General features: G+C 35.9%; 1 protein-coding gene across 1 annotated transcript in view; it reads left to right on the top strand.

Annotated features, from left to right (window-relative positions):
• The window catches only part of VPS8 (VPS8 subunit of CORVET complex), a 300,926-nt gene that overhangs the window by 79,260 nt on the left and 206,035 nt on the right, over positions 1-15,631 (top strand). Inside the window, exons 22-23 of the mRNA XM_068987935.1 lie at positions 8,959-9,005; positions 14,929-15,151. Of these exons, the coding sequence (XP_068844036.1) occupies positions 8,959-9,005; positions 14,929-15,151 (270 nt within the window). The remainder of the gene's footprint in view (positions 1-8,958; positions 9,006-14,928; positions 15,152-15,631) is intronic.

Raw genomic sequence — 15,631 nt, 5'->3', positions numbered from 1 at the left:
GCTCTTTAGTTCTTCTTTGCTTTCTGCCATAAGGGTGGTGTCATCTGCATATCTGAGGTTATTGATATTTCTCCTGGCAATCTTGATTCCAGCTTGTGCTTCCTCCAGCTCAGCAATTCTCATGATGCACTCTGCATAGAAGTTAAATAAGCAGGGTGACAATATACAGCCTTGACGTACTCCTTTTCCTATTGGGAACCAGTCTGTTGTTCCATGTCCAGTTCTAACTGTTGCTTCCTGACCTGCATACAGATTTCTCAAGAGGCAGGTCAGGTGGTCTGGTATTCCCATCTCTTTCAGAATTTTCCACAGTTTATTGTGATCCACCCAGTCAAAGGCTTTGGCATAGTCAATAAAGCAGAAATAGATGTTTTTCTGGAACTCTCTTGCTTTTTCGATGATCCAGCAGATGTTGGCAATTTGATCTCTGGTTCCTCTGCCTTTTCTAAAATCAGCCTGAGCATCTGGAAGTTTACAGTTCATGTATTGCTGAAGCCTGGCTTGGAGAATTTTGAGCATTACTTTGCTAGTGTGTGAGATGAGTGCAATAGTGTGGTCATTTGATCATTCTTTGGCATTGCCTTTCTTTGAAATTGAAATGGAAACTGAACTTTTCTAGTCCTGTGGCCACTGCTGAGTTTTCCAAATTTGCTGGCATATTGAGTGCAGCACTTTCATAGCATCATCTTTCAGGATTTGAAATAGCTCAACTGGAATTCCATCACCTCCACTAGCTTTGTTCATAGTGATACTTTCTAAGGCCCGCTTGACTTCACATTCCAGGATGTCTGGCTCTAGATGAGTGATCACACCATCGTGATTGTCTGGGTCATGAAGATCTTTTTTGTACAGTTCTTCTGTGTATTCTTGCCACCTCTTCTTAGTATCTTCTGCTTCTTTTAGGTCCATACCATTTCTGTCCTTTATCGAGCCTATCTTTGCATGAAATGTTCCCTTGGTATCTCTAATTTTCTTGAAGAGATCTCTAGTCTTTCCCATTCTGGTCTTTTCCTCTATTTCTTTGCATTGATCACTTAAGAAGGCTTTCTTATCTCTTCTTGCTATTCTTTGGAACTCTGCATTCGGATGCTTATATCTTTCCTTTTCTCCTTTGCTTTTTGCTTCTCTTCATTTGACAGCTATTTGTAAGGCCTCCCCAGACAGCCATTTTGCTCTTTTGGATTTCTTTTCCATGGGGATGGTCTTGATCCCTGTCTCAATGGATGTGAGTCTGCGGGAACTCCGGGAGTTGGTGATGGACAGGGAGGCCTGGCGTGCTTCGATTCATGGGGTCACAAAGAGTCAGACACAACTGAGCGACTGAACTGGACTCAACTGGACATTCCTTAGGTAAATCCGCTTGGTTATAAGATATTATCCTTTCTAATGTGAATATCTGTGTTCATACAGAATGGTAATCTCTTTTGTTTTCTTGTAATACCTGTGTGGTTTTGGTGTTGGAGTTATGCTGACTTCATAGAATTAGTTGTGAATTATTACCTCCTTTTCAAAAGTGTTATGGAAGAGTTGATTTTAATAATTATTATAACACTTGATATCATTTATTCTTAAATGTTTGATAAAATTTACCATTGAAAGTATCAAAGTCTTGAGTTTTCTTTGTAGGAAAGTTTTAAAGCACATTTTCTTAGAAGATTATGTAGTTCTATTTCTATTTGAGCGAGCATTGATGTTTTCTATCTTAAAAGAAATTCAGTCATTTCATCTAAGTTTCATCATTCAGCAACAACTCATGACATTTTCATTACCCTTTTCATATCTGGAGAATCTATAGCGATGTCATCTCTGTTGTTACTTATTTTGTTAATTTCTGATTTAATTTCATTGTGGTCTGAGAACATACTTTGTATGACTTGAATCTTTTTAAATTTGAAACTTGCTTTATGGCCTAAAATACATCATTTATCTTAGTAAGTGTCCTGTGTGTTTAAGAAAAATGTATGCTTTGCTGATGTTGGAGTTCTAAAAATGTCAATTTATAGATTTCTTTAAAGCTATCAATTCAGTGGGCTTCCCTGGTAGCTCAGCTGGTAAAGAATCTACCTGCAATGCAGGAGACCCTGGTTCAATTCCTGGGTCGGGTAGTTCCCCTGGATAAGATAGTTCCCTTGGATAAGGGATAGGTTACCCACTCCAATATTCATGGGTTTCCCTGGTGGCTGAGTCAGTAAAGAGTCAATTCAGTGTGTGTACCACTGTCATTATTGACTTTATAATCTTCAAATGTGGTTAGTATTCCTTCTTTGAAGAGTTTTAGAGAAAGTTTATTTTTTAGGTGGAAAGAACATTTATTTTCTGATGTATGATTCCTTTCTATTTTTTTTGTATTGGGAATCAGATAATGTTTTGTGTACTAATTCTACTTTTTGGAGTTTATTTAGGGTTTTTTTTTTGGTGTGTCTGTGGCCCAGTGTATGATCACTTTTATTAGTGTTCCATCAGTGCTTGAAATATAGTGTTTTGTGTGTTTTCACAGAGAATAAATAGTTGATTATCAGTCAGATTTTTTTAAATTGTTAGATATCCTAAATCCTTGCCCTTTTTTCGTCCACCCAGTTTCTCGTGGACAGTGAGAAGTGAATTAAAGTGCCCTGTTACAGTGCTCTTTTCTCTCTTTTTCGTTCCATCTTCTAAGCCTTAGGAGCATTAGCACTGTCTAATATAGAATGTACCATGTTGTAATTTGGCATATAGAAATAGGAAATTGATATTCATGATGGTTTATTTACTCAATACCATTTTAGCCTAAATTTTACTTTAGCTGATAAACAACATTTAATCTGATCACAATCCTGTTTTTCTTTGCATGGAGTTTGAGGGTTGGCTTTTTTTTTAAGATTTCAGATTTTTGGTTTTTTTCAGATTTCAATCTGAAAATCTTAGGTGAATTAAAACAAATATTTTTTGTTTTTATTTTTTTAAAAGAAAACCTTTTACCACTTTACTGTACTTCTGATATGTAAGATTGTGTCTTTTATTCCAGTGATTACCTTTGTGATTATGGTATTGTATAGTTCCCGTCATCCTCTATTTTTTTTGGTGGGAGGGCATTAGTCCTTTCTGCTATTGAATTTAGCACAATTTTCTTTATTCTTCCTCCTTAGCATAATTTTCTTTCTTTTTTTTAAATAATATTCTTCCTCCTGAACCCCTCCTCTGTACCAGATTTAAACCATTATCTTTTATACTGTTAAAAATGTTTCTACTTCTAAGTTTGTGAGTTTTAAAGGATATCTTTTGACTACCAATATGCAGATGAGGCCACTTGATCTCCCTCCAACCTTTTTTTTTCTTTCTCCTCCCAATTTGTCTTCATAGAAGTCTTTTCCTTACTGTCAGGGTATCTGTTTGTTTTAGGCTTACTTTTTAAGTTAAATATAGTTCCTGCTGATCACCAGTGCTTTTGCTATAGTTTCCCCAGTCATTTCTTGGCTGCTGAATCAGTTCCTTCAAGAAAGGCTAATTGTCTGGTGGTCCAGTGGTTAGGACTCTGCACTCTCACTGTCGAGGGGGCCCAGGCTCAATTCCTGTTAGAGAAACAGATTCTACAAGTCACGCCATGAGGCCAAAAAAACCAAGGGCTAATGAATCACCTCCAGTTTCATCAGTAAAGTCTTTAACTGCCGTGAAGCTATAAAGCTCACAGTAGTGGCTGTATGATTTCCAAAATTCTTGTTTTCAATTGAAATCTTGAATTTTAATCATTAGCAACATGTTCCTTTTTTTTCCCTTAAAGTGACAGCTTTACTGTGTTCCATTTCTGAAAAAGTTTTCGTCAGACACTAAAGTCTGAACATATATCATTTTCTGTCAATCATCGTACTCCGTGATAGAAGTGATCGGTTCAGGTCACAACTCGAACAGCTGCACGAGTGCTTTTGTTGCGACAACTATAGTGCTTTGCTGTGCCACAGAAGTGCTTTAGTCCTACTTTTTGTTTCATCACACATTTTTTTTTTAATGTAACTTGAAGGTTGAGATTTAATAAAATTAATAAAAAGCACTGCTTCATCAAAGACAGTCTTTTTTTTTGTTTTTTTTTTACTGCGCTGAGTCGTTGTTGCTCACGGCCTTTCTCTAGTTGTGGTGAGGTGGGGCTACTCTGTAGTTGCCATGTGCGGGCTTCTCATTGTGGTGGTTCCTTCTGTTGTGGCGGTGGGCTAAGCTGTCCTGCAGTATGTGGGATCTTTCCTGACCAGGGATCAAACCCATGTCCAGCTGCATTGGTAGGCGAATTCTTAACCGCTGAACCACCAAGGAATCCCCTAAGGGCAGTCTTGAGAGAAAATGGCATTTTTTCCCTTTCCTCTGAGAGTATGACTGGGAAGAATATGATGACTGCTAGTATAGATTGGTTCCACTGCTTGGACTCCGGCTAAGACGACAGCAGTTTAACTGACCCTTGTGGTATTATATTTGCAAATGTGAACATGCTGAATAATAAAAGTGAAATCTTCGTATTATTATTAAGATTATAATATCATGAGAATGTTTGACTTCACAAAACTCTTGAGTCTTGAAGACCTCCTGTGGTCCTCTTATGAGTCACACTTTGAGAACCAACTGATATCTTAATTATGCTAAATGATTAGAAAAAGGCAAAGAAATATAATCATTTAAAATAATATTTTATTTTCTCTTAGTGGTAAAATTACAGAGGGCATTTTATCTTTTAAAATGTCTGTATGTATTTTTCAAATGTTCTTTGAATTCATATTTCATGAAGAAGAATATCATGCTTCACATTCTTGGCTATAAAATGATAGGCTTCTAAACAGAAGGGACAAATGTTTAATAAAAGACACATCTTTTTTTTCCAGATATGGAGGCTATTTGGTCAAGATTTGGCCAAAAGTAAAATAATATGGAAGAGGTTAAAAAAAAGGGAATCCTCAAGAGAACAATGATTTTTGAGTTGTTGAGTCTTCAAGTTGTTGGTTTCTAGCTTTTATATTGAAAAGCATTTTGCCTTTCCTTAATGATCTTGAAAATGTTTTTCTGTTATCTTCTGTCATTGAATACTGCTGTGGGGAAATCTGAGGCTGGCCAGGTGGTTTTTTGTCCTCTCTCAAAATTCGTCTTATTTTACTGGCTACTTAGTTTGGGTAACCCAGTAATTTTACTGGGTCTCAGAATAATCATCCTAGGCCATTTTTTTTCCTGCACTATTAATGTGTAGATTGTGTGAAGTCGCTCAGTCGTGTCCGACTCTTTGCGACCCCATGGACTGTAGCCTACCAGGCTCCTCCCTCCATGGGATTCTCTAGGCAAGAGTACTGGAGTGGGGTTCCATTTCCTTCTCCAGGGGATCTTCCCGACCCAGGGATTGAACCCGGGTCTCCAGCGTTCCAGGCAGATGCTTTAACCTCTGAGCTACCAGGGAAGCCCAATATGTAGATTGATGGCTGTTTAAAAAAAAAAAAAAATCTCAGGAAGGTTTTCTTGGATTGTATCTTGAACTATTTGTTGTATTCCGTCGTTTTAGTTTTCTTATTCAGGGGTTTCAGTTACGCATATATTGATGTTTTCTCTTCCTCTTCCTCCCCCTCTCCTCCTCCTTCCCTTCTCACCTTACTCCCCCCAATTCTCTGCAAGCTGGTTCTCACTCATTACTGTGCTTACCATCTAATCACGAAGATAAAACACCTTTTTACTACTGATACTGATGATATCCTAATCTATAAATAAAATAAAATGTTCATCTTTTTTCATCCCCAGTGCTGTATTAAACAGTGATGATCACTCTTTCCTTTTTAAAATTCTGTATCCTGTAGATATCTATGATTGTGTGCTCTTCTTTTTTTGTTCTTTTTCTTTTCTTCTAACTTTTAAACCTTTGTGACTGTTCCTGAGTTGGATTTTGTTTCCATTCTCTGACCATGTCATAAATATTGGTCATCCTCAAGATGTAGTTCACTGTTCACTGATTTTTTTTCCCCTGTTATTGCTGGACAGTTTTATTCATGTATAATATTTCCTCTCGTAACTTAGAAGTGTGTAATTGTTACCCAGGTGTTTTAGATTACTATATCCAATTGCTTACTGTTCAACATCTAAGTAAAGATGTTTCTCAAAGCTATTATGATAGCCCAGGCTACATTTAGCTTCTTCCTTCTGACGCTCCCTCTTTTATTCCTTGTCTCATTTCATGACATAGTCATCTAACCATCACTCAAACTAGAAACTTAGCAGTTTCATAGACTCCTTATGTCTGTCACCAGCCTCTGTAGTTTTTCTTTATACTTACTGATTCTATCTGCCATTTTTTATGCCTCCTCTCACTACCCCTCCTGTTAATCTCCTGTTTAATCTCCTGTTTCCATCTTGGACTGTAATGGCCATCTATCTTCAGTCTTGGTTTTTCAGATCCTCCCTTTCTAGAATCAGCAGAATGATTTGTCTGCATGTATTAATCTGGTGGTTTCACTCTCCGTTATCCCTGTAGTTTATCCTTAGTGCTTAATACTAGGCTAGGCACTTAATTCCTTATTTAGGCCTTTAATAATTCTGAATATACTTTAATAATTCTACCTAGTAATTATAATATTTAAAGTTTTGTGGGTCTCCCCCTGTTGTTTGTATTTTCTGCTGCCATTTACTTATGGCACATTATTTCATGAAGTGCTTTTATTTATTTATTTTTTTAAATTTAAATTTATTTATTTTAATTGGTGGCTAATTACTTTACAGTATTGTATTGGTTTTGCCATACATCAACATGGATCCGCCACGGGTGTACACATGTTCCCCATCCTGAACCCCCCTCCCATCTCCCTCCCCATACCATCCCTCTGGGTCATCCCAGTGCACCAGCCCCAAGCATCCTGTATTCTGCATTGAACCTGGACTGGTGATTCGTTTCTTATATGTTATTATACATGTTTCAATGCCATTCTCCCAAATCATCCCACCCTCTCCCTCTCCCACAGAGTCCAAAAGACTGTTCTATACATCTGTGTCTCTTTTGCTGTCTCGCATACAGGGTTATCGTTACCATCTTTCTAAATTCCATATATATGTGTTAGCATACTGTATTGGTGTTTTTCTTTCTGGCTTACTTCACTCTTTATAATTGGCTCCAGTTTCATTCACCTCATTAGAACCGATTCAAATGTAGGTGCTTTTAAAATTTTTTATTTTGAGCACATCTTTAGTGGGACTTTTTCAGGTCTTATTTTGCCTGTGTCAAATACTGTTTCTGGAATTTTCTTCTTTGAAGTGCCCAAGGAGTATCCTTTTTTCAGGATCATCTTTTATGTTTATTTCTTGGGTAATAGAGATGTTCATTACTAGGGAAATAATGTAAATTCAAGTCCCAAGTCCACCTGTAGGCAGGATCTTGATTATAAATTTTCAGAGTGTACAAATTTATCCCTACTGAGTCCAGGCATCCAGGCAGAGACAGACAGCGTTTCTTGTGATCTTTCTATGCTTTCTATTCCCTGTCACCCCCACCCCCGCAATTTTCTTTCACTAAGGAGGCATCTTTTAAGAATCCTGGTTTTAGGAGGGTCTTTGTTTCACTTCTTTATGTTGCAAGAATCAAGGCCTCAGCTTGTTTCTGACATTAAAACCCAAGCTCTTATATGAATAACAAATTTATAAGACAGTCTGAGTGACAGCTCAGGTGTTATTGTTTTGGTTTGCAGTTCCCTTTTCAATTTTAAACCCTGGGTATTGCCTCTATTTGGGGGCAGGGGGAGCTCAACTATGTATTTTAAAGAGTGTTTATTAAATTTCCCCAATGTTTCTAAGAAGGTTTTTTTTTTGTTTTCTCCTGGAGATTATTCATCTCACTCTGTATTCTCACTCAGGGTTTAGACTTAATACAGCTCTAACATGTTTCAAATCTATGGTTTTAGTTTCTGTTTTTGAAGAACCTAAGTAAGGTTCTAATGTAGTCAGGAGGAATATTGATAACTAAAGGGAGAAGCAGGATGGTGGTGCAAGAATAGCCTTTCAGAATCGTAGGTCCTTCTTCCGCTTACTTCTCAACAGATAATAAGGATTCCTTAGCTTTTGTTCTTTTTGTCAAAGGATTGTTAAGCATGTGGTATTCTCTTCTTCACGTAGTGTCTCCTCTCTTCTGATAGGATATTCTTCTGCACATAACCTAAGCCTTCCAGGGTGTTTAAAGGAAACCATTGCTCCTCAGCTAACAGAAAATGAAAGAGCAGTACTGAAATGTTAATGCTTGAGTACTTGACAAGTTCTAGTCATAATAAGCTACTGCTCCTTCCTCAAACAGTTTCTCTTTAAAAAGGCCAAAATTATGGGTTGCCATTCGCTTGATGTGAGTCTATACATGATGAATTTTAAAAAATCAAAATATTTTGAACCTGAGAAATTAAATCAACCTTAAAATAGCTGGTTTGGAGGATTGTGGCAAAATATGGACAACTTTAATCACCCGAGCCACCAGTGGGACCAACTAACTGTATTATATTATTAATTTGATCTATTTCTTTCCTTGTAGATTTTCTTTACAAAAGTGTGAGATAATTACATATTTTCAATGTTGTTATAATGTTGTATGCTGTTTATTAACGTACAATATCTACATAATATTTTATTTAAATAGCAAATTAACTGTTTTCCCATGTTGTATATTTAATTTCAATGTCTCCTCCCCTCTGCCTCCTTCTCCCCTTTCTTTTAGTATAGAGCTGTAGAGAATACCTTAATACATTTTTTTTTTCTTCTTAAATGTATTTAGGATATATTTCCAGACAGAACTACTGGGTAAAAGTGTTTTCACATATTTAAGGCTTTTGACACAGAATGCCAAATTGCTTCCCAAAAGTATAGTGCCAAGTTATATTCTCCCAACAGTTTACCAGTATCTGAAACAGACTACTTTTATTCTGTGTTGTGTCTATCCAGGGGGCCATTGGACAGAGATGTGGTTCTGATGCTTTCTTTATTGTTTCTCTACAGGATATGGTACCCGTCATAGTTGATTACTGCCTTTTGCTACAGCGGAAGTGAGTATACATTGCCTGTCAGATTCAATTATTTTGAATCCTACTTGCCTCTTGCTTATGTTATAATATACTGCTATGAATTTGACTGAATGGTTTTTTAAAACAATGAATTTACAGAAATTTGATTCTTTAAAAATTTTCAGTCCATTTACCTAATAAAACTAACTTGTCCAATATAGATGCTGTTGGGTATATCATCTGTAAATTTATGTGGCAGAATAGTGGAGATGAAGAACAAAGCAAAAGAACAATACTACTTAAAGATCTTAAAAGTGTATGATTCATGCACTATATATATATATATCTATATATAGAGAGAGCATATATATATATATGCTTTTTTATGAATCATCACTAAAACACAGTATTTCATACCATTCAAAAAAAGGCAGGCTTTACTGTGTTTCCACAGTGTTGGTTTTTGGAGCCTCTTTGTTTAAAAGAAATCAGTGTAAATAAACTCTTGATTAGATTCTGTTTATTTAAATAATAACTGTGTAAATTAACCAGCCTGTGCTATTTCATAATTCTTCAGATTTATAATAATAGTTAGCGTCCTATATTCCAGATTTTGTTCTAAGTACTTTCCATTAATTTGTCTATCTTTTATAACAAGTTATTTAACTTTTATAATAGTGAGGTAGGTATCAATTTAACTTTTATAATAATGAGGTAGGTATCATTATCTTCATTTTACACATGAGGTTCCAGAAGCAGTGTGTGATTAAGTAACTTGCAAAGCTTACTCATGCCTCTTTTGAGGAGCAAAGGTAGGGTTCTCATGCAGGCCTGGCTCTTCGGTAGTGGAGGACACCTCTGAGGATCCAGGGCAGACACTCCCCAAACCCTGTGCAGTGCTGTCTTGACTCATGGATTGATGTCTGTTCAGGCTGCCTAAATCATACACAGTTGGATCATACTAGAAAGGATCAGTGAAGGTTATCAAGAAGACAGTTATTTGCTGTGTCAGACCTTCAGTTAAGTCACAAAGGGCTCTAGCTTCTGTTTACTTAGGGCTCATTCATTCCAGTGTTTTAGCTATAACATTAAATGTAATTATCCAGTGAGGTCTATTGTATTCACGGTTGGGGTATTGTTGAGAACGTTGTTTTACATTATACATTATATTGTATTTACATTTGCATTATATTGTCTTCTTTATAAAGACCCATGGAAGATATTTCTCTTATATCTAGTGGGGTATTGTTTGGTTCTGTTTATATCTTCAGTGTACACTGGCCAGTGTTAGGATTGATGCTCTTGCTGCCTTCAGACAGTCTCTGAATTTGTCATTATCGCATCATCAAAGCTGAGTTCTTCACATTTTTTAATTGTTAAATTGATAGTTCAGAAAGTGAATTTGCTAATTTTCTCTGTCAATTTGAAGTTATGAATGATAAACTCCAAATACAATCTTTAATATGAGTATTAAAAGTTATGTAGAAGACCTTTTTGATGGCCCTCTGTTATTCAGAATGGATTTTTTCTGCTACACTCTCTGTAGGGAGCTCAGTTTGAAGTAATAAACATCTGTTTTGAAATTAGCCCTTCCAGGAAACAAAGTCTGCACCCTGAAGAGTAATGCCTAAGTACAGAGAGAAACACAAGAGCCCAAAACTTTTTTTGTATGTACTTTTCTTTCTCCCTCTTTCTCTGATGCTCTAATAAATATTCTCCCAGGATGATGAGAAGATGTCTTAGAATTTTGTTTTATTTTTATTTGAAGTTAGAGATGCAGATAGGAGTTGCTGAGTTATATTTTTCTTGCTTCTTTATTATAGCCTCTTACTGGTTAAAAAAGAAACATAGTTTTGCCATTAATCTTACCAGCCCTGCATGCTGCAGTTTGTCACAGGAGTGCCTTATTTGTCAACTTTTATGCTTTGGTTACTGAATTTTTAGCTCTTTAATTCTCCTCCCCCAGACTTCTTGTGCTGAGCTGAAATATATAATTATCTTTCCTAGCTTGTTGTTTTTAACAACCCATTACAGAGTGCAAGGGCTAGCAAATATGACATTTTCCTTAAATTCATTAGAGTTACTTTGTTACTCTTATTTTATCTTTCTTATAGTAAAGCTTCATTAATCTCAGTTTCTTTTACTTGGCTAGTAGTTGGTAATCACAAAAATGTAATGGACTATTGATTTAAAATGAAACTAACATGGAAAATACTCCAATAAATGCAAAGGGGAAAATGATGCAAAAATTACATTTGTGGCTATGAGAAAAAAATTAATGGATACAGACCCCCCCCCATATTACAAATACTGTTTATTGAAAAGCAGCATGAAGCAAACCTAGAGCCTATTATACAAAGTGAAGTAAGTGAGAAATACAAATACCGTATATTAATGCATATATATGGAATCTAGAAAGATGGTACTGATGAACATACCTACAGGGCAGCAGTGGAGATGCAGACATAGAGAACAGACTTTGGATGCAGTAGGGAAGAGAGAAGGTGGGATGATTTGAGAGTGTAGCACTGAAGCATGCTTACCATATGTGAAGTATATGGCCAGTGAGAATTTGCTGTATGATACAGGGAACCCGAAGCTGGTGCTCTGTGACAACCCAGAGGGATGGGATGGGGAGGGAGGTTTAAGAGGGAGGGGACACATGTATACCTATTGTTGATTCATGTTGATATATGGCAGAAACCATCACAATATTGTAAAGTAATTATTTTCCATTAAAAATAAAATAAAAGCCTATTGGGACTTCCCTGATGGTCCAGTGGCTAAGACTCTGCACTCTCAGTGCAGGGGGCCCAGGTTTGGTCCCTGGTTGAGGAGCTAAATCTCACATGCTGCAACTAAGACCTAGCACAGCAAAATAAATAATGAAAATAAATCAATAAAATAAAAGACTGTTAAAAAAAGAAAGCAGTGTGGGGTTCTGTGCAGTTGTAGCCAGTGCATTTATCATTTGTCCCCTTCCAGGACTTCAGGTGAGGCAAGTCCCCATCCCATTACTTTCAGAATCTACTCTGTCCTTTTTGTGGAACTTGTCATAAAAGACCACATCTGTGGATGAACCATCTACCACTTTTCACAGCTGATGTGAGGCACATATGTAAATTACACATTTAGCAAATAAGTAATCAATCAATCCTAACAGATAAATAGAATTAGCACAGTTATTTAAAAAGATAATTAAAGAATCAGTAAATTATATACGTCAGTACATTGTATGCATAGAAACACAGATTGCCAGTCATCAGAGAACTGCAAACAGTGATATTGTTTAATTTATAATTAAATTATATGGGGAAAAAAACTAAAGACAATTGTCCATTGACACTGTTGAAATTATACATTGCTGATGGCTATGTGGATTGGTGCTGTGATGCTTTTTGGAGATAATTTAGTTTTTTAAAAATTTATTTATTTTTTAATTGGTGAAACATTGCTTTACAATTTTGTTGGTTTCTGCTATACAACAACACGAATCAGCCTTAATTATATATATGTAAAATATCCCCCTTCTCCCTTCCCTCCCCTCCCCCATCCCACCCCTCTGTGTCACCACAGAGTGGCAGGCTGGGCTCCCTGTATTATTTAGCAACTTCTCTTTATCTGTTTTACACATGATAGTCTATGTATGTCAGTGCTATTTCCTCAATTTGCCCCACTCTCACCTTCCCCCACCTTCCCGTGTCAACAGGTCTGTTCTCTACTAGGTTCATCAGTGTATTATTTTTCTAGATTCCATATATGTGTGTGTGTGTGTTAATATACAATACTTGTTTTTCTCTTTCTGACTCACTTCACTCTATATAAGAAACTCTAGGTTCATCCACCTCTCTACAACTGACTCAAATTCATTCCTTTGTATGGCTGAGTAATACTCCATTGTTTAACTGTACCACAACTTCATTATCCATTCATCTGTTGATGGACATCTAGGTTGCTTCCGTGTCCTGGCTATTGAAGATGTTGCCGCAGTGATCATTGGGGTTGTCTTTTTGAATTGTGGTTTTCTTAGGGTATATGCCCAGTAGTGGCACTGCTGGGTCATATGGTAGATTTATTCTTAGTTTCTAAAGGAATCTTCATACTGTTTTCCTTAATGACTGTATCCGTTTACATTCCCAAAAGCAGTGTAGGAGGGTTCCCTTTTCGCCACATCCTCTCCAGCATTTATTTGTAAATTTTTTGATGATGGCCATTCTGACTAGTGTGAGATGATACCTCATTGTAGTTTTGGTTTCCGTTTCTCTAATAATGAGCAGTATTGAGCATCTTTTCATGTGTTTATTGGCCATCTTTATGTCTTCTTTGGAGAAATGTCTGTTTATTGGTCTTCTGCCCTTAATTTGATGGGGTTGTTTGTTTTTCTGATACTGAGCTATGTGAGCTACTTACATATTTTGGAGATTAACTCTTTATCAGTTGCTTCGTTTGCAATTATTTTTTCCCTTTCTGAGGGTTGTCTTTACACCTTGTTTATAGTTTCCTTTGCTGTGCAAAAGCTTTTAGGTTTTTTTAGGTCCCATTTGTCTGTTTTGGTTTTTATTTTCATTAATTTAGTAGGTGGGTCAGAGAGAATCTTGCTGTGATTTAGGTCAAAGTGTGTACAGCCTATGTTTTCCTCTAAGAGCTTTATAGTTTCTGGCCTTACATTTAAGTTTTTAATCCATTTTGAGTTTATTTTTGTGTATGGTGTTAGAAGTGTTCAAATTTCATTCTTTTACACTTTGGTGTCCAGTTTTCCTAGCACCATTTAAATGCCACACTTTTTTTTTGGTATCTTTTGACTTTAAATAAATTTCTAAAAGTAGAATGACTAAGGAATTATTAATAAGTACCCCAAATGGAAAGACTACATGAGGAGATGTTCATTGTGGCCTTACTCATAATAGTGAAATAGTAGAAATAAGTGTTATCCTACAGGAATAGCTAAATAAATTCTGATGTTTCGGCATATTGACACAGACAAAATGATAATTTAAAAAGTGACTAGAAACTTAGAATAATGCTTATCATATAATTGCATGAAAACAAAATTAAGACTATATCAATGATGAATATAACTCTAAAATTATTCCTGGGGATTTCCCTGGTGGGTCAGTGGTTAAGACGTCACATTCCAGTGCAGGAGATGCACTTTCACTTCCTGATCAGGGAGGTGAGATCGCACATACCTCTTGGCCAAAAATCCAATAATAAATAAATAAAAATAAAAAACAGAAGCAATATTGTAATAAATTCAATAAAGACTTTAAAAATGGTCCACATAAAAAAATCTTAAAAAAAAATTAAACTTTTTTGCAGAAATGCAAAATAAATAAAACAGTTGAGTGTGGCAGCATTTGATTAATTACATTTTTTTGTTTGTTTCTGCAATAAGAGTTTTCAGCCATGTTTTTAAAATATTGAACATTTTCTTTTTCCTTTCCCTCAATTATCACTACCTAAACCCTTTGGGAAGCAAGGGGCAAGGACTAGATAAAGAAGCAAATTGGCCATGCAGATCAGATGGGAAGATTTAGATACCAGGAAAGAGGAAAGGATAAATTGTGAATAGTCCACTTAATTTTTTTCTATTTCATCATAGTCTCTGTACTACCTGCTCTCGTATTGGTATTGTCTTTAAGAAGCAGCGTGTCGTAAGGGATTCAGCACAGAGTTTAGGCCCGAAGACTGATTCAAATTCTGACTTCATCCCCTTGTTAGCTAACTGACTTCCAGCAAATTATTTAACTTACTCAGCACTTTTTATCTGTAAAAAGTATTGGGCAAATTAATTAGGATAGTATATATAATAGATTTTCCTAAACATAAAGCTCTATGCAAATATTGTTGCTATTTTTAATAAACTTGGATGTTGAAATAGGAGGAAGATGAGATATACTTAGTAGACTGAATTTAATGGATGGTTGGAATGTTCCTAAAAGTATTTTTCCCCATTCTGTTACAGGGATCTTTTATTTAGCCAGGTGTATGACAAATTAAGTGAGAATTCAGTGGCCAAAGGAGTGTTTCTGGAGTGCCTTGAACCATACATTTTAAGTGATAAATTGGTGGGGATCACACCCCAGGTAATGAAAGACTTGATTGTTCATTTCCAAGATAAAAAGTTAATGGAAAATGTGGAAGCCCTCATTGTACATATGGATATCACCAGCCTAGATATTCAACAGGTGAGTTTATAGGCAGTCTACTAAATTATGGAATAGACATCATTCCTTTATTGATTATATTTATCTGATTTTATTAGGTCTCACTCTATCAACCCCAATTATTTTTGAGGACTTTTTGGTAATAAGAGGTCTCATACACTTGTATTTATCAGTATATTTCTTTGAAGTGTTCTTTATTGAGAGCTAGATATGAAAATCCTGCAAGCCTTTGGTTTCTTTGGCAGCCCCCAGACCTCTTAGCATAGAGTTTATATTTGGTAGTTGCTCAATAAATAATTATTGGCTGATCCTCCTTCATCAATTTGTTCACTACTACAGTTTTCATCCTGCAAATGAATTTCAACTATAAGTACTTTCACATGAATAATAGAATATTTTTACTCTAGAGAGTATGAAGCCATTTTTTTTGAAAAGTTAGTTTATATGTCCAGAGTTGATAACTTTCATACTTTGTTTTGAAATACAGAGCATAGTATAAGA

Source organism: Capricornis sumatraensis, chromosome 1, assembly GCF_032405125.1.
Source record: "Capricornis sumatraensis isolate serow.1 chromosome 1, serow.2, whole genome shotgun sequence".
Taxonomy (NCBI): Eukaryota; Metazoa; Chordata; class Mammalia; order Artiodactyla; family Bovidae; genus Capricornis; species Capricornis sumatraensis.
Note: the sequence above shows the minus strand (reverse complement) of the source record. Positions and strands in the feature narration are given on the sequence as shown.